The sequence below is a fragment of the Bos grunniens genome, chromosome 1 (assembly GCF_055505025.1).
Source record: "Bos grunniens cultivar Pamir isolate PY7600 chromosome 1, Bosgru_T2T1.0, whole genome shotgun sequence".
Taxonomy (NCBI): domain Eukaryota; kingdom Metazoa; phylum Chordata; class Mammalia; order Artiodactyla; family Bovidae; genus Bos; species Bos grunniens.
This window is the reverse complement of record NC_141165.1, coordinates 134,815,543-134,829,387: the sequence shown is the minus strand read 5'-3', so window position 1 is coordinate 134,829,387 and position 13,845 is coordinate 134,815,543. Positions and strand designations below refer to the sequence as shown.

At 36.6% G+C, this 13,845-nt stretch overlaps 1 protein-coding gene across 7 annotated transcripts in view; it reads left to right on the top strand.

Annotated features, from left to right (window-relative positions):
- The window catches only part of SAMSN1 (SAM domain, SH3 domain and nuclear localization signals 1), a 179,711-nt gene extending 167,682 nt beyond the window's left edge, over window positions 1-12,029 (top strand). For all 7 annotated transcript variants that reach the window (XM_086411797.1, XM_086411776.1, XM_086411765.1 and 4 more), the window contains one exon: window positions 11,250-12,029. In XM_086411797.1, coding sequence (XP_086267923.1) covers window positions 11,250-11,434 — 185 coding nt within the window. In that variant the 3' untranslated portion in view covers window positions 11,435-12,029. The remainder of the gene's footprint in view (window positions 1-11,249) is intronic.
- The last annotated feature ends 1,816 nt before the right edge of the window (window positions 12,030-13,845 follow it).

Sequence of the window (13,845 nt, the reverse complement as noted above, 5' to 3'; positions counted from 1 at the left end):
GTTTTCTTATACATTTGGAAACAACTCTGGTCAAATCTATAAATAGAAAGAGGACCTTTACTTTTTTTTCTTTTTTTTTTTTTTGCTGCTTACTGGATCCAGAAAATGAAAGGGCTTTACTGGGTACTTCATTTAGATTCTGCAGACCTATTAATTTACACGCAAGAGGATGTCCGCACTCCCTAAGACTGGGGGAGTCAGAGACAAGTATTTAGTGACAGCATGAGCCATTAGCGAGAACTGTCATACGCAACTTCTGCAGAACTGCACAGAGAGAGCATGGCTCTGAGCTAATGAGCCTTTGCACCACACAAGAAAATTCATTTCATTACCATATAGTCACATCTTGTACGTGTTTATAGTATTCTTTCAAAATGCTATAATAGTTTGCAAAAATATTCAGCACTTACTTTTATTATCTGAGGTGGTTGTCTCTGTATTTGTAAATATAAACTAAAGATGGAGTAACACAAGCAGATTCACTTGAATATTGATTGGCCACACCAATTGCGTTTATAAAGATAAGCTAGCCTTTGTTTTCACAACTGCCCAATCTGACCATTATTCTTACCAAATCTGACTGGGCTCCCTAAACCCTGAGCTCTGCTGCTGTTGCTGCTACTGCTGCTGCTGCTGCTGCTAAGTCGCTTCAGTCATGTCTGACTCTGTGCGACCCCATAGACGGCAGCCCACCAGGCTCCACCGTCCCTGGGATTCTCCAGGCAAGAACACTGGAGTGGGTTGCCATTTCCTTCTCCAATGCATGAAAGTGAAAAGTGAAAGTGAAGTCGCTCAGTCGTGTCCGACTCTTAGCGACCCCATGGACTGCAGCCCACCAGGCTCCTCCGTCCATGGGATTTTCCAGGCAAGAGTACTGGAGTGGGATGCCATTGCCTTCTCCAAAAACCCTGAGCTCAGGGAGTGCCGAACTCTGTCAGGAGTATTTCATTAGAAAAAAAAGGGGGATGGTATCTAATTCTAAAGATGAAAAAGAACTTATATCCCCTAATCCAACCTTCTCTTTACAAAGTAATATGAATAATAACAATAATTATTTTTTTGAACATGTTCTCTAAAACTTTGAGCCAGGGTCTTTACACTTACTATCTTCTTTAACGCTGTCCACAACTCTCCAAGTTGGTATCATCCCTATTTTTATAATGAGAAATGAGAAGATAAGAAACTTGCCCAAGTTTATGCACCTGGTGAATTAGGAAGCTAGGAACAGTGTTTGTGATGTTGTTAGACTTTCTTATACTGCAATTAATAGCCCAGATTGAGAGTCAAGAGAAAAGTTCTACATAGGACCCAGGCCTCCTGACGGTCCCTTCGTGAGCTTTCCTTTATTCTCCCTTATATGTCTCACAAAATGGCGGTGTTGAACTGCATATATTTATTATACATGGGCCTTTTGTCTAGTAAGAATTAATTTACTTTATAGAAACCGTACCTTATTGAATCCTTACTTGCTCTCTTGAGCTCGCAAAGGTTCTCATCCTTCTCAAGGAGTTTTCACATGCACCACTAATTTGACACCCACAGAAATGATTTCATCCTTTAGGCTTAGGGGTTTGTATGCCTTCTTTGAAGTTGTGGCGGCTAGGAGATGCAGAAGAGAAAGGAATCAGGTCACAGAGGCAAACCAGGGTCAGACTTAAGAAAGGAACCTATTTACAAGCCAAAACAAAACTGATCAGTGTAAACTGGTCTAGGAATCCTTTCACATCTTGTCATTTCAAAACATGGATCCTCACTATGCAATATTATACTAAGAAATGGATTCTGTCTTGAAAGTGATGATTTTCAGTATCATTATCAGTACTCTCCCAAACAAGCTGATACTGAAATAGAGGGAGGAAAAAACAGTATTTTTTGAACACTCGTAAATAATTGCTTTTCTTCTACAATAACATCCATGTAGCTGTTTTGCCCATTTTACAGATGAGAAAATATTTCGGAGATGAATTTCAAAGAGGCCAAACAGCTAGATTAGTAGTAGAGTTGGAGTTTTAATTAAAGGCAGTCTACTCCAAAAAACAAGTTCTTAAAAAATAATTAAAAAAAAAAAAACAAGTTCTTTCTTCCACACATACAAACCAGTAAATATGAATAGAATAATGACTATTTGAAAATGCAGGCTTTCTCCTGTTTTGTCGACTTCCCCAAGAACTTCAGTTCACTTGTCCATCTCAGAAAGTGGAAGTTAATATTTAAGTGAGAAAGGAAGTTTTGTAACAGCATGACAGCCTTAAAGGTTCAAAGGCTTGTATAGCTACATTGAAACAGGATTTGTGAATGGAATGAGCCAGAGAGGCTTGGTAAACAGGGCTTTAAGTCATGAAAGTGCGCTCAGCAGAGACCCACAGAGGGACGATCAGTCCAGTCCAAAGGCCTGGGCCACGTAAGGTATCCACTGAATTTCTTTATTCTGCCTTCCACATCATCCATGTACCTTCTCTGTTAACAAAAGCACAGCAATTTATAGATGATATCATCTTAGAGCTAGGTATAATTTTAAAAACCATCTGACTCAAATTCTTCCTTTACAAGATGAGGAAACTAGAACTGGAGTAGCCTTCTCAAGGTCACACATCTAGAACCCAGTCTCCTAAACCTATCAGAAACACTTCTACTATGCCCTGGTCTCTGAAAACAAAAGACAATCTCTCCAAACTATGATGTGACTTTCCATGTCTGATATAAAAAGCATAAAAATTCCCTGAATTATTTCTCTTTAGAAAACAGTACTTGAAGGTCACTAGAGGTTGACCATTTAATAATATCCAGTAATGTACAAACATACCCATACAGAGCCAAATTCTAGGAAATGAAAAATGGAAAAAAAATGCAGATTCAACCAGTGTTTGTTCTCAACACACAACCCCGAGACTTTTCCTCTTTTAATCTTATGGTCTAAAATAGTATTAGAATATACATGTCAAAAAGATGCATATTGCATGTTAGGCTATTCTGACTGAAAGCTATTTATCTTATATGAAACTGCTTTGCTCAAGAAATAAAGAAGAATGACTTCTATTTGTTGATAAGATGGTGAGTTCTGATGAGTCGGCACCATGCTGCTGCATGCTTATTTTTATCTATTCTCTACTCTGTGAATCATATCTTCTACAACCATGCTAAAGATTAAATGCACAACCTTCATGTACCTTGAATGATAAAGACGTTGAATATATGGTTGTTTAAAAATGAGACATTATTAAAAACAAATGCATGTCACAGTCATAGGTTTAAAATAGCTTTTTTTTCTTATGTGGAAGAACGGGGTATGCAAATTGAACAGGATTTTATGTATGCATCTTATTTTGATCATTGAATAATGTCAGTTTGGGGAATGTCAATAAATTCCTCGCTAAATTTAGCATTTCATTGCTATTTAGGTTGCAAAGTTTTGCTTTGCTTATCATTCAGTATAAAAATTGAGCAGAGTGCGCACCAGTTCTGATCACAGGAGTGAAAGCTCTGAGACAATGTAGAAAAGACCACAAACTCCAATGTGAGCTTTTAATACATTTAGAGGGACCAAAGGGTGGGGAATGGAACTGGAACAAACAGAAATCTAGACTTAGAACAAGCAGTTTCCCTTTTCTCTTAGGCCAAAATAGACAGCATTGTACCCTCTTTGACCTTGAAAATGTTAATCGGATTAAACTTTTTTAGGTCATTGCTTGACAGGAGGTAAAGACACTTCAACAAACTAACAGGAGGGCTGAGTGGTGTTAGGACTGATCGTTGCATGACCTCTAGAGCAGAATAGCAACTTTGGGTTCTACAATTCCAAGCAAGACTAGCATAGAGAGATTCTGAATTTCTTCTCACAACACATTAGAACTGAGCAGAATCAGGCTACTGGCTCCTTCAGCTGGGAATCTAGATGAGGTTAGAAGGAGAAGAAAAGTTAGGGCAACTACTTGGCTCATGAAGGAGCCAATGAGTGGAATCTGTTTATTTTGTGCACTTTAGAGTTTCTCTATTTATCATCTGAATTTTAAAATAGTTTGTTTACTTTGAATAAATATTCCCAGCAAGGAAAAAAGAGGATAGAGAATATGTGTGTGTGTGTATTTTTCCATAAACACAACCTTCACGACCCCTTTGCCTTGCTGAGAAATGCCTCTTTAAAATAATAAGATAGTTAACTGTTATTTATAGTAAATACTTTCTTTTTATTCAGAACTCATTTCTCTTTTCCTATGCTGACATGCACTTTGATGTGTCTTAAAAGTGTGTCTGTGAGAATGTGTACAATCCTCCTCGGGGAAAATAGGTGAAGGAAATATCTTGCTCTCCCTATAGCCCAGGGATAATTAAAATTTAAATTGAAAACAAAAAACAACCTCGTAACAGAATAAGCAAACTCTATCAGAACCTGTATATAACATATTGGAGGTATTACCTGCACCCTTTGTTCACAGTACTCAGTGAGGAAGAAGGGGGAAGGGTGGCTTGTATGCCAGGCCCTTGGCACCAGCTGTGGTCACAGCAGCCCCACATTGCTCAACTATCCCCACTTGCGCCTTCCTGCCTGCCTACCTGCCCACGACGATGCAGGGCAAATGGCAAAGCCCAGCCAGGAGCCTGGAACATGAGCTGCCAGCAGGGGAGCTTTGTAGCGATGCCAAGCAGCAGTCCAGCAGTTGGCCTGACAGTGTGCCAGGGTTGCCTGGTGCCTTAGCCCCTGACATGCGTGCCTGTTGTTTCCAACACGCTTGCCATATGATTTGGATTGAGATTCAAGAAACATGCAGCTTTTAAGAAAATATATGCTATCTCCACAGACAAAGTAGAGGAGACACATGGGCATTTTGCTTTTATGTATTTATAAATATGCATTTAATATCTATTTCTAGTCATAGCCATTTTGCCTCATGTAAAATTTCTTCAAATTTTTTTTAGTTTTATCCCCTAAAATTTAAATTATGATAAATGCCATATTCCATATACTACAAAGAACAAAAAAAATGAAATAAAAACATTATACTTCAGAGCACCATCTCCAGAGAAAACAGTTCATAGAATTTTCACCTCAGTCATTTAGAGAACTTGTAACATCTGTACATGCAGGGCATTCCTGTATTTGTCTTTATATTGCACTGTGATTGTGTACTGGGCATGGCTTTGTAGTGATTACCCTGGTCAAACCAGACACAATCCTATATCACCGTGTGCCTTCCCAAAGCCCCTAGTGTCATGCTTGGCATTGAATCCATAGTTAACAAATGCTTGTGGAAAGCATATATGTTGAATGAGAGAATGAAGAGAACTGTAAATAGTAAGCACAACTTTTTTTTTTTTTTCTGGTTATAAAGTTTAGGGTCCCCTGCAATCCCACTTTACACATAAAAGCTTTTGTAACAGGCAGCTGGGTGTTGGAATGTGTTGTTAAGATTCATTTCATGCATACATTAGCCATGTGTGCAGGTAAGGGTGAAAGTGTGTGAGTAGATTTCTAAAAATGTAAAAAACTATCAAAGTTTAAAATAGGTATACCTGTGGCAGATTCATGTTGATATATGGCAAAACCAATACAATATTGTAAAGTTAAAAAATAAATATAAAAAAAATAGGTATACTTTTGAATCTAGAAATTCCAAGTTTTAGGAATTTGATTAACTTCTACAATGCATAAAAATACTAGTTAAAACTAAAAACTACTAGGAGTTTTAGTTCAAAACTAAAACTAATATGAACTTCTATTAGTAATTAATTTGTTATAAATAAGATATAGGCAAACAGGACAAGATATAGGCAAACCAGGATGAAGATATCAGGAGAATGAAATACAGACTGACATGAAAAGATGCCCAATATATAGTAAATGGTAGATTAGTAATATGTAACATAATCCTGTTTTGCCAAATATAATAAATTTTAAAATAATGAAATTAAGTTATCATTTCACCATGTCAAGTAAACAGGATTAAATTAATGTTAAGAAATGTGATATTGATTTCCCAAGACCCCTAATGAAGCAGTATGATAATAGTTTTTTATATTATTTGGTCATCATCAAAATAGTCTAACAGGACAACAATTCAACCAAGGGTAGATACTTCCTGGGATCAATGCCTTTCATGGGGATGTGTGCTTGAGGAAGTGGTAGCCTGACGTGAGGTCCCCATTGGTGCGGAGCAATTAGATCTCAAGTGAGTGTGACTCTGTGCCACTGAAGGAGTCTGCACAGTGAGCAGCTGTTGTGAGTGTAAGTGAAAAGACATACTCTCCAGAACACAGCTCATTAGAGAGGTGACTATGATGCTTGAATGCAAAGAGAGGTTAGCAAACAGAGGGAGAGTCGTTTCAACTCCATATTCTCTCGTGGCTTCAGGAAAGCAGTCACTGGTTGGTTTCCCATGAAAAGATTTTGTATTCACTTTGTTTTTGTTGTTTTTTTCAAAAGGTGGACTAGTACTCAAATAAAATAAATACCAAATATTCACTAAATAGAAAATTAAAATGTTCAGGTAATTTAAGGACATGCTTAAGATGAAATCAGAAATAAGTAGTTTATGCCATATTTTCTAGTGAATGTTCCCCTCCATGGGCAATTCTATCTCTGGCCAAATAAATATAGCCACAGTGATCTGGAGAACGCTTGAGTCTAGGTTTGAGGACCTGATATGGAGCTACAAATGAGGCTGAGATTTTGAGCCATCTTAAAATGCTTCCCGTGTGGCTCAGATGGTAAAGAATCTGCCTGGAGTGCAGGAGACCTCGGGTCAATCTCTGGGTCAGGAAGATCCCCTGGAGAAGGGAATGGCTACCCACTCCAGTATTCTTGCCTGAGAAATGCCAGGGCCAGAGGAGCCTGGTGGGCTAGGGTCCACGGTGTCACAGAAGTGTCTGGCACAACTTAGCGGCTAAACAACAGAGGTGCATAAGCCTCATTTTTCCTCTCTGAAGATGGTACTGGACTAGAGAAAACAGAGGAGGGTAATACAAAGGCCCAAGAGCTGTCTTCATTTGAATTGCAACAGAATCTTTTACTTTTCTTTAGTTCATATTTCCTTTAATTAACCTAAATATTGCATTCTTTTTATTAAATACATTGCTTATTGAGCACTTTCATTGCTCAGCTATTTTCCTATGCCCTCGGGATTGCATTATTTGATAGTACATGGTATAAAGGACAGAAGGTTCATATTTAAGGCAAACAAGATAATAAAGTCAAAATCTGAAATGTTTGAGTAAAGAAAACTAGGAAAGTCAAGCAAAAACTAGTAGTTTACATTTTTTATTAAATCTTCAACTTTCTAATATGTGAATATAGGACAGATTTTTCTCTTCAGGGCATGATAACTTTTTCCCAGAATTAGGACCTAGTTTGATTTCCTTAAAGCTTTCTTCACTTTTAGTATAATTGAGATGGCCAATATTTAATTAAATGTCACAACTCAATATAATTATTTTATGAATAATTATATTAGCTGTCTTATATTCTAATCGCCACATCACTTTTTATCTCCATTGATCACTACCTTATGTTGAACCATGGGCTGTATACAATTCCATAAGAATTTTGGTAAGAAATGAAATATTTTAATATTCAAATTAGTTCTTTATGACAAAATATCTTCTAAATAATTTTTTCTTAAAATGATCATTTTATTTTCACTACATAGAGTGCAGAACTGTTTGGAGCTGCTTTCTGTACTCCTTTATGCCTGATGGTAGTTGGTAGCAATAAGATATACCCTTTTTCAGATTATTTACTAATTCTTCAGTATACTCAGATTTTCAAATGTACAGCTTTCAGGATATTTGCAAACCATTCAGGGCTTTATTAAAAAATGGTACCATTTTAATGTTTTGTTCTTTATTAAAATAAAATACAAAACATTGTAAACAATCTCAGAAATATAGAACTCTAAAATTCTAACACTTTCATGTGTGAATTATATGATGTCCATTATGTTTTTATATAATTTTAAAAGTATAAAAATTATATATGCTAATTCTTTAACTTCATGTAGTATCAGAAATGTTTTTGTATAAAAAGATGCACTCGGATATCCTAAGGAAAGTCTGTAATTTTATAGTCAAACTGATTCTTATTCCAATGTGTTACTTACCTGGTTAGCTCAGATGATTGGACCATGGGACAAAACTGATGAAGGATATAGTTTCAATTTCTAGGTAGGTCAGTTAGCTTTACTCTGCTTCATGACCACATGAAGAGACTAAATGACTTAGAAAGAACATGTGAATGTATTAGTGTGAATTCATTTCCTCTGCTGGAAAAACTACCCATAGCATAAGACCTAGGCTTATGCCAATCCTTAAGTCATTAGTGTCAAGATGAAAAAAACAAAACAAAAAAACAAGAGGAAAATCTTGACCTTCCAAATACAAAAACTGAATACTAGATAGATTTCCTTTCCATCATATAACTTAATGACCTGCCTTTTCTTTTTATAGTTACAGTTGAGGGGCTCCAGCTGATCACCTGCCTGAAAATATTGCAAGCCTGGTGGGAAGCTTTTGAGGAGGCATAGTCATGTTTTCATTTCACTAGGAAATCATTTAGCAAATTACTGCTGTTCTGTAAATTACTGTGCTGCATAACTTTCATACTGAGAAACTATTTCCCTTTTCCATAAAAATTGCAGATGAAAGGTTTCTACAATAAATAACCTGTATTTAAAATGAACCATTCCTAGAATATGGAGAATGTGATACAGCATTTCTCAGGTGGAAACAAAAACAGATACATTTTATTACTAATATTAAAAATGGCATATTCTCTGTTTAAAGTTAGATTTATTGTTTCTTTACTTTGTTGCCCTTTGGGGTGAACATATAGACCTCTCTGAGGGTGAAATAACAACCTAAGTACTTATTTTTTGGAAAGGAAAAGAGCTAATTTTAGAAATCAGGGTTCTTTAAGCCTAAGTTTTATATCTTGAAGAGTCCCACAATCAGCAGTCAACCTAAACAGAGTACAGTGTTGGAAGTAGTTATTATGCTAAGTCGCTTTTAGGATGCCAGTCTGAGGAAGGGATCTCAGTTCTTTCAATTTTGTGTTGAGGTAATAAGCCCAAATATATCTGGGGAAATATGGTCTTATCCCCACCGCCATTCTGACGAACAGGATCACACTCTGAATATGGTAATCACTGCTGATGTGGCAGGAAGCACTGCAAAAAGGCTAATTCCTCTGGTCTTTTCCAGAAACACTTGGATAAAGGAACACAGAGCCAGCTCTGTCATTTCAGTGGCAATAAGACAAAAAAACAAAGGAAGAGGAGAAGGTTTTTCCTTAAAGACCGGGGTCCCATTCCAGTGCTGCCTTTTCACAAAAGAAGGGCTTGGAACCACAAGTGAATGACTGATACTTATCAAGACTAGTCAAGATTAAGTAGATTCCCCTAAAGCTAAAAGGCTTATAACTAATAAAGACAAAATGCTTCACAATAGCCAACATTTTAAAACAATAATCACAAAAGGTTCACATTAAGTTGAAGCTCCTTATACCAAGAACTAGTTATAACATCACTAGGCTTAAATTTCTGATAATTGAGCCCACCGTTAAAGTTGTGGCAAATGTGGAGAAGATTCAGAAGACTAGCATAAATGTGGTTTCATTGTGGCGAATAAAAACTTTGAAAAAAGGTTAAAAGAATTGTTATGATTCATTTTGAAAATGAGTAGACTAAGAAATTATTTTTATCATTTTTTCCAACTTTTCTCAACCTATGTTTCCCATATAGAACCACAGAATATGGAAATAATTAAGTGACTCTTTGCTCCATTCCTCCATGAAAGGGGCATAACGAGTACCATTATAGATACATTGAGGAGAACTTAATTCACTAGATACAAGGATGCTAGGCTCAATTCTCTCTTGTAATGGAGGTTGATAGCAATTAGATATTCAGTGGACCATAAACGAATGTTGACAATTTATCAGAAGCCTTTAAAATGCATTTAAAAGCAGGAGAAATGTAGACGAGATAAAGCGTGGATTACTTGAGTCAATTGAGGAAAATTACACCAGTACACAATTTCCTTCTTCCAAGGATTTTGATGTTTGGATCTACTTTCTTCTCATTGGAATGAGATGAAATGCATAGCCTCTGAAGGCAGATCTTAAACCACCCTGAAATGTATGTTCTTCCAATGTAGGGCTATTCCAATGTCCAAAGTAGAGCAGTCGCAGGTTTAGAAGGGGAAATAACAAGGCATGCTCATATAGCTGAGACATGGTGGCTTAAGATCCATCTCCTCTCCTCAGGAAAGAAAGAAACTTTGCATTGACAAAGAGAACACTTAGGCTAAAAATTCTTGAGAAGAGTAAACTATAGGGCTCCTTAGGTTCTTTAGAAAGATCTTTCATTACATCTCTGATATTATTTTTTACCCAAAATGACAATGCCTGTTGTATTAAGAATACTGGTTTGATGACACAGGATTACCACCCTGAATATATATAATTGTCATTCAGAAATATAAACAAAGATGTAGCAGACTACAAAAAGCAGATTCAATAGATACAATGCTATACTATCTAAAAGCAACCTGAGGAATTCCCTGGCAGTCCAGTGGGTAGGAATTAGCACTTTTCACTGCTATGCCCTGGGATCAATCCCTGGTTGGGGAAATAAGACCTCATAAGCCATGGGGCATAGCCAAAAAATAAAAGCAATGTCTGCTTTTATGTCTACTTTTCTGATGAATTCAAACATAGGAGAATTCTATGTTTTCCAAACATGGAAATTATTAGTTAAATTCCAAGTTATTGAAATTCTATTGTATATTATTTCTCACATTGATCTTTTATTCATTAATCAACATTATCATGGTTCTCAAATTGTTCACAAAAATGACTATTGAGTAGGATTGTACATTTAAACTGCAAATGACTTCTGATGTTACTTTAAGGAGTATTTGGACAAGGCATCAGTCACACTGTGGCTACAATCTGCTTTCTTTGGCAACTTATCATCAGTGTAAAAGGAGAGTCCATATTGATTTTCACTTCTGTAAGCAGTTCACATGAATTCTGTGAAACTCCAAGTGAGCAACGTAGGGCAAACTTTATCTTCTAAGGAAACAGTGGCTCGAATATTTGAGAGCAAACATCTCATTTATGATGAACAAATACATCATTTACTTACAGAAGTTTCCACTGTAATGAAGTTGAAACAGCTAAAATAACTTGAAGATGAATGAATATGTGAACAAAACTTTTCTTGGCTTTGCCTAACCAGTTCTCTCTTTTCCATTTACAGCTATTCAAGAGCAAGAAAGTGAATCCATGCCCCTCTCCTTAAATAAGTCACAGTTAGATGACTGCCCAAGGGACTCTGGTTGTTACATCTCATCAGAAAATTCAGATAATGGTAAAGAAGACCTGGAGTCTGAAAATCTGTCTGACATGGTACAGAAGATTACCATCAGAGAGCCAAGTGACTGAATATACATTATCAACTCTGTATCTACAGATGTGTTCTATTTTAACTCTTCTTGAGCTAAAAATTCAAATAGGAGAGGAAAAGAAGTATTTGCAGATACTACCTGAAGTTAAAATGTTTTAATGGGAATAATTGTAAATAAAACCCCATATCTCTAACATTCCCAGTTATTGTAAATAATATGTATATTTATGTCTTTAAATGCTAAAATGTTAATATTTCACTTCCCTGTATCAGAAGAAGGATAAAGTAAGTTTGGGGTATGTTTATTTAGCTTTATTTTATAAGTGCAAATGTGATTCTGCAAAAAGACTCTCCCTTTTTTTATACATGCCTGTTTTCAATTTGTTTATATTGTTGAGTGAATAGTAACAGAGCATGTCTGCTTAATTGTCCAAGCAGCATTTATACTCATTTTTATAATTACTGGGAAAGTGTGAGTTAGTATTGGAGACATTTTATCCTAATCCACAATGGAGTTTTAGTAATTATTTTTTTGTTGATTTCTTCACTGTTTTCTGTATGAAAGTATAGATAAAAACATATTGTCAGTTCTGATTTAGTAAAACTAATTTTAATAAATGTACAGATTTCTCATTTTTAAGTGTAAATATTTTTAATTTTGAAATACTCTAATTTTAATGATAAAAAACTGTATGCATTTGGTGTTCTCTAGACTGTTGTTAAAGTATATGTCACCTTAGAACTTCAGACAAAAAAAAATTTCTACCGGATAAGATTTTATTGTCAGTATATACACTTATAAAACATATATGTGTGTGTGAAGTCTCTCAGTCGTGTCCGACTCTTTGCGACCCCGTGGACTGTAGTCTGCCAGCCTCCTCTATCCATGGGATTCTTCAGGCAAGAATACTGGAGTAGGTTGCCATTTCCTTCTCCAGGGGATCTTCCCAACCCAGGGATCGAACCCAAGTCTCCTGCATTGCAGGCAGACGCTTTATCCTCTGAGCCACCAGGGAAGCCATCACCTTACCTCAGTCTCTTTCCTGAACTTCACATCTGTTTTGGCCAACTTCCTGAATAATTGTATGTATCAGCTCAGGCTGCCCTAACAAAACACTATAGACTGGTGACTTAAACACTAGAAATATTTCTCACAGTTTGGGAAGCTAGAAATCCGAGATCAAGTTGCCAGCATGTTGAGTTCTACTGAGATCTCTCTTCCTGGCCTGTCTTCTTGCTGTATTCTCACAAGGCAAAGAGAGACAGCAGGCTCTCATTATCCCATAATGATGTCCTCACCCTTGTGACATAATCTAAACCTATCTCCCAAAGACCCCATCTTCAAATACCATACGATGGGGTTTAGAGCTTCAACATATGAATTTGAGGGGATGGGGAAGGCACAATTCACTATGTGATTTAACACAAAAATTAAATCACATACTTTCAGCTTAAAAATGTGTGATGGCTTTTCATTGTCTCTAGTAGAGTATTTAAACCTTCCAGGATATATAAAATCCTCCCCAACAAGTTTTAACCTACCCTATGAGTCATATCTTTCCTCTCCTACCTCTCACTCTATACTCTCCAGCCAAAGCAATACACTTGCAGTGTCCTGAATTCACTATTCCCTTTTTGACTTTTCTTACATTATTTCCTTTCCTGGAGTGGCTCCTGCTATTTTCTATATCCAGAAGCCTCCCTCTGTTTTCTGTATTGAGACTCCCCACCAAAATCACTTATTCTGTGAAGCCTTCCATGATTCCCTTTGGTGTTCTTCTCTTTGTGTTTCCATAGCAATTTGTGTCTCTGTTGGTTAAAACACTTATCATCTTATGCTTTATTTATTATGACACTTGCCCTTCCATGACACGGTGATCTCCTTGTGACAGAGATTATTTTCTTTAGTCTTTTTAATTGCTGGTATAAAACCAGGTACAGAGTGGGCATTTAGGAGTTGTTTGCCGGAGTGCATTAAATATAATTATTATTCCCATACACATTCCATATCTACATTTAAATCAATCTGTTCAATCTATGAGCTTCCCAGGTGGCACAGTGGTAAAGAATCTGCCTGCCATTGCAGGAGACGCAAGAGACGTGGGTTCATTCCCTAGACAGGGAAGATCCCCTGGAGGAGGAAATGTCAACCTATTTGAGTATCTTGGCTGGAAAATTGCATGGACAGAGGAGCCTGGTGGGCTATAGTCCATGGGGTTGCAAAACAGCTGGACACGACTAAGCACACCATCATCTTACCATAGCCTCTCCACTGGAACCAGCTGAATCTTTCAGTATAGAAAGGCTGTAAAACTTTTACATGTTCTGGAATTCAATGATTATTCTGGTCCCAGGGAGAGCCTATGGTTTACAGATTCAAGTTTGTTGTGACAGAATGCATGGTCAGAGAAATTTTATTTCAGATAATTGGATAAAATCTTTACAATAC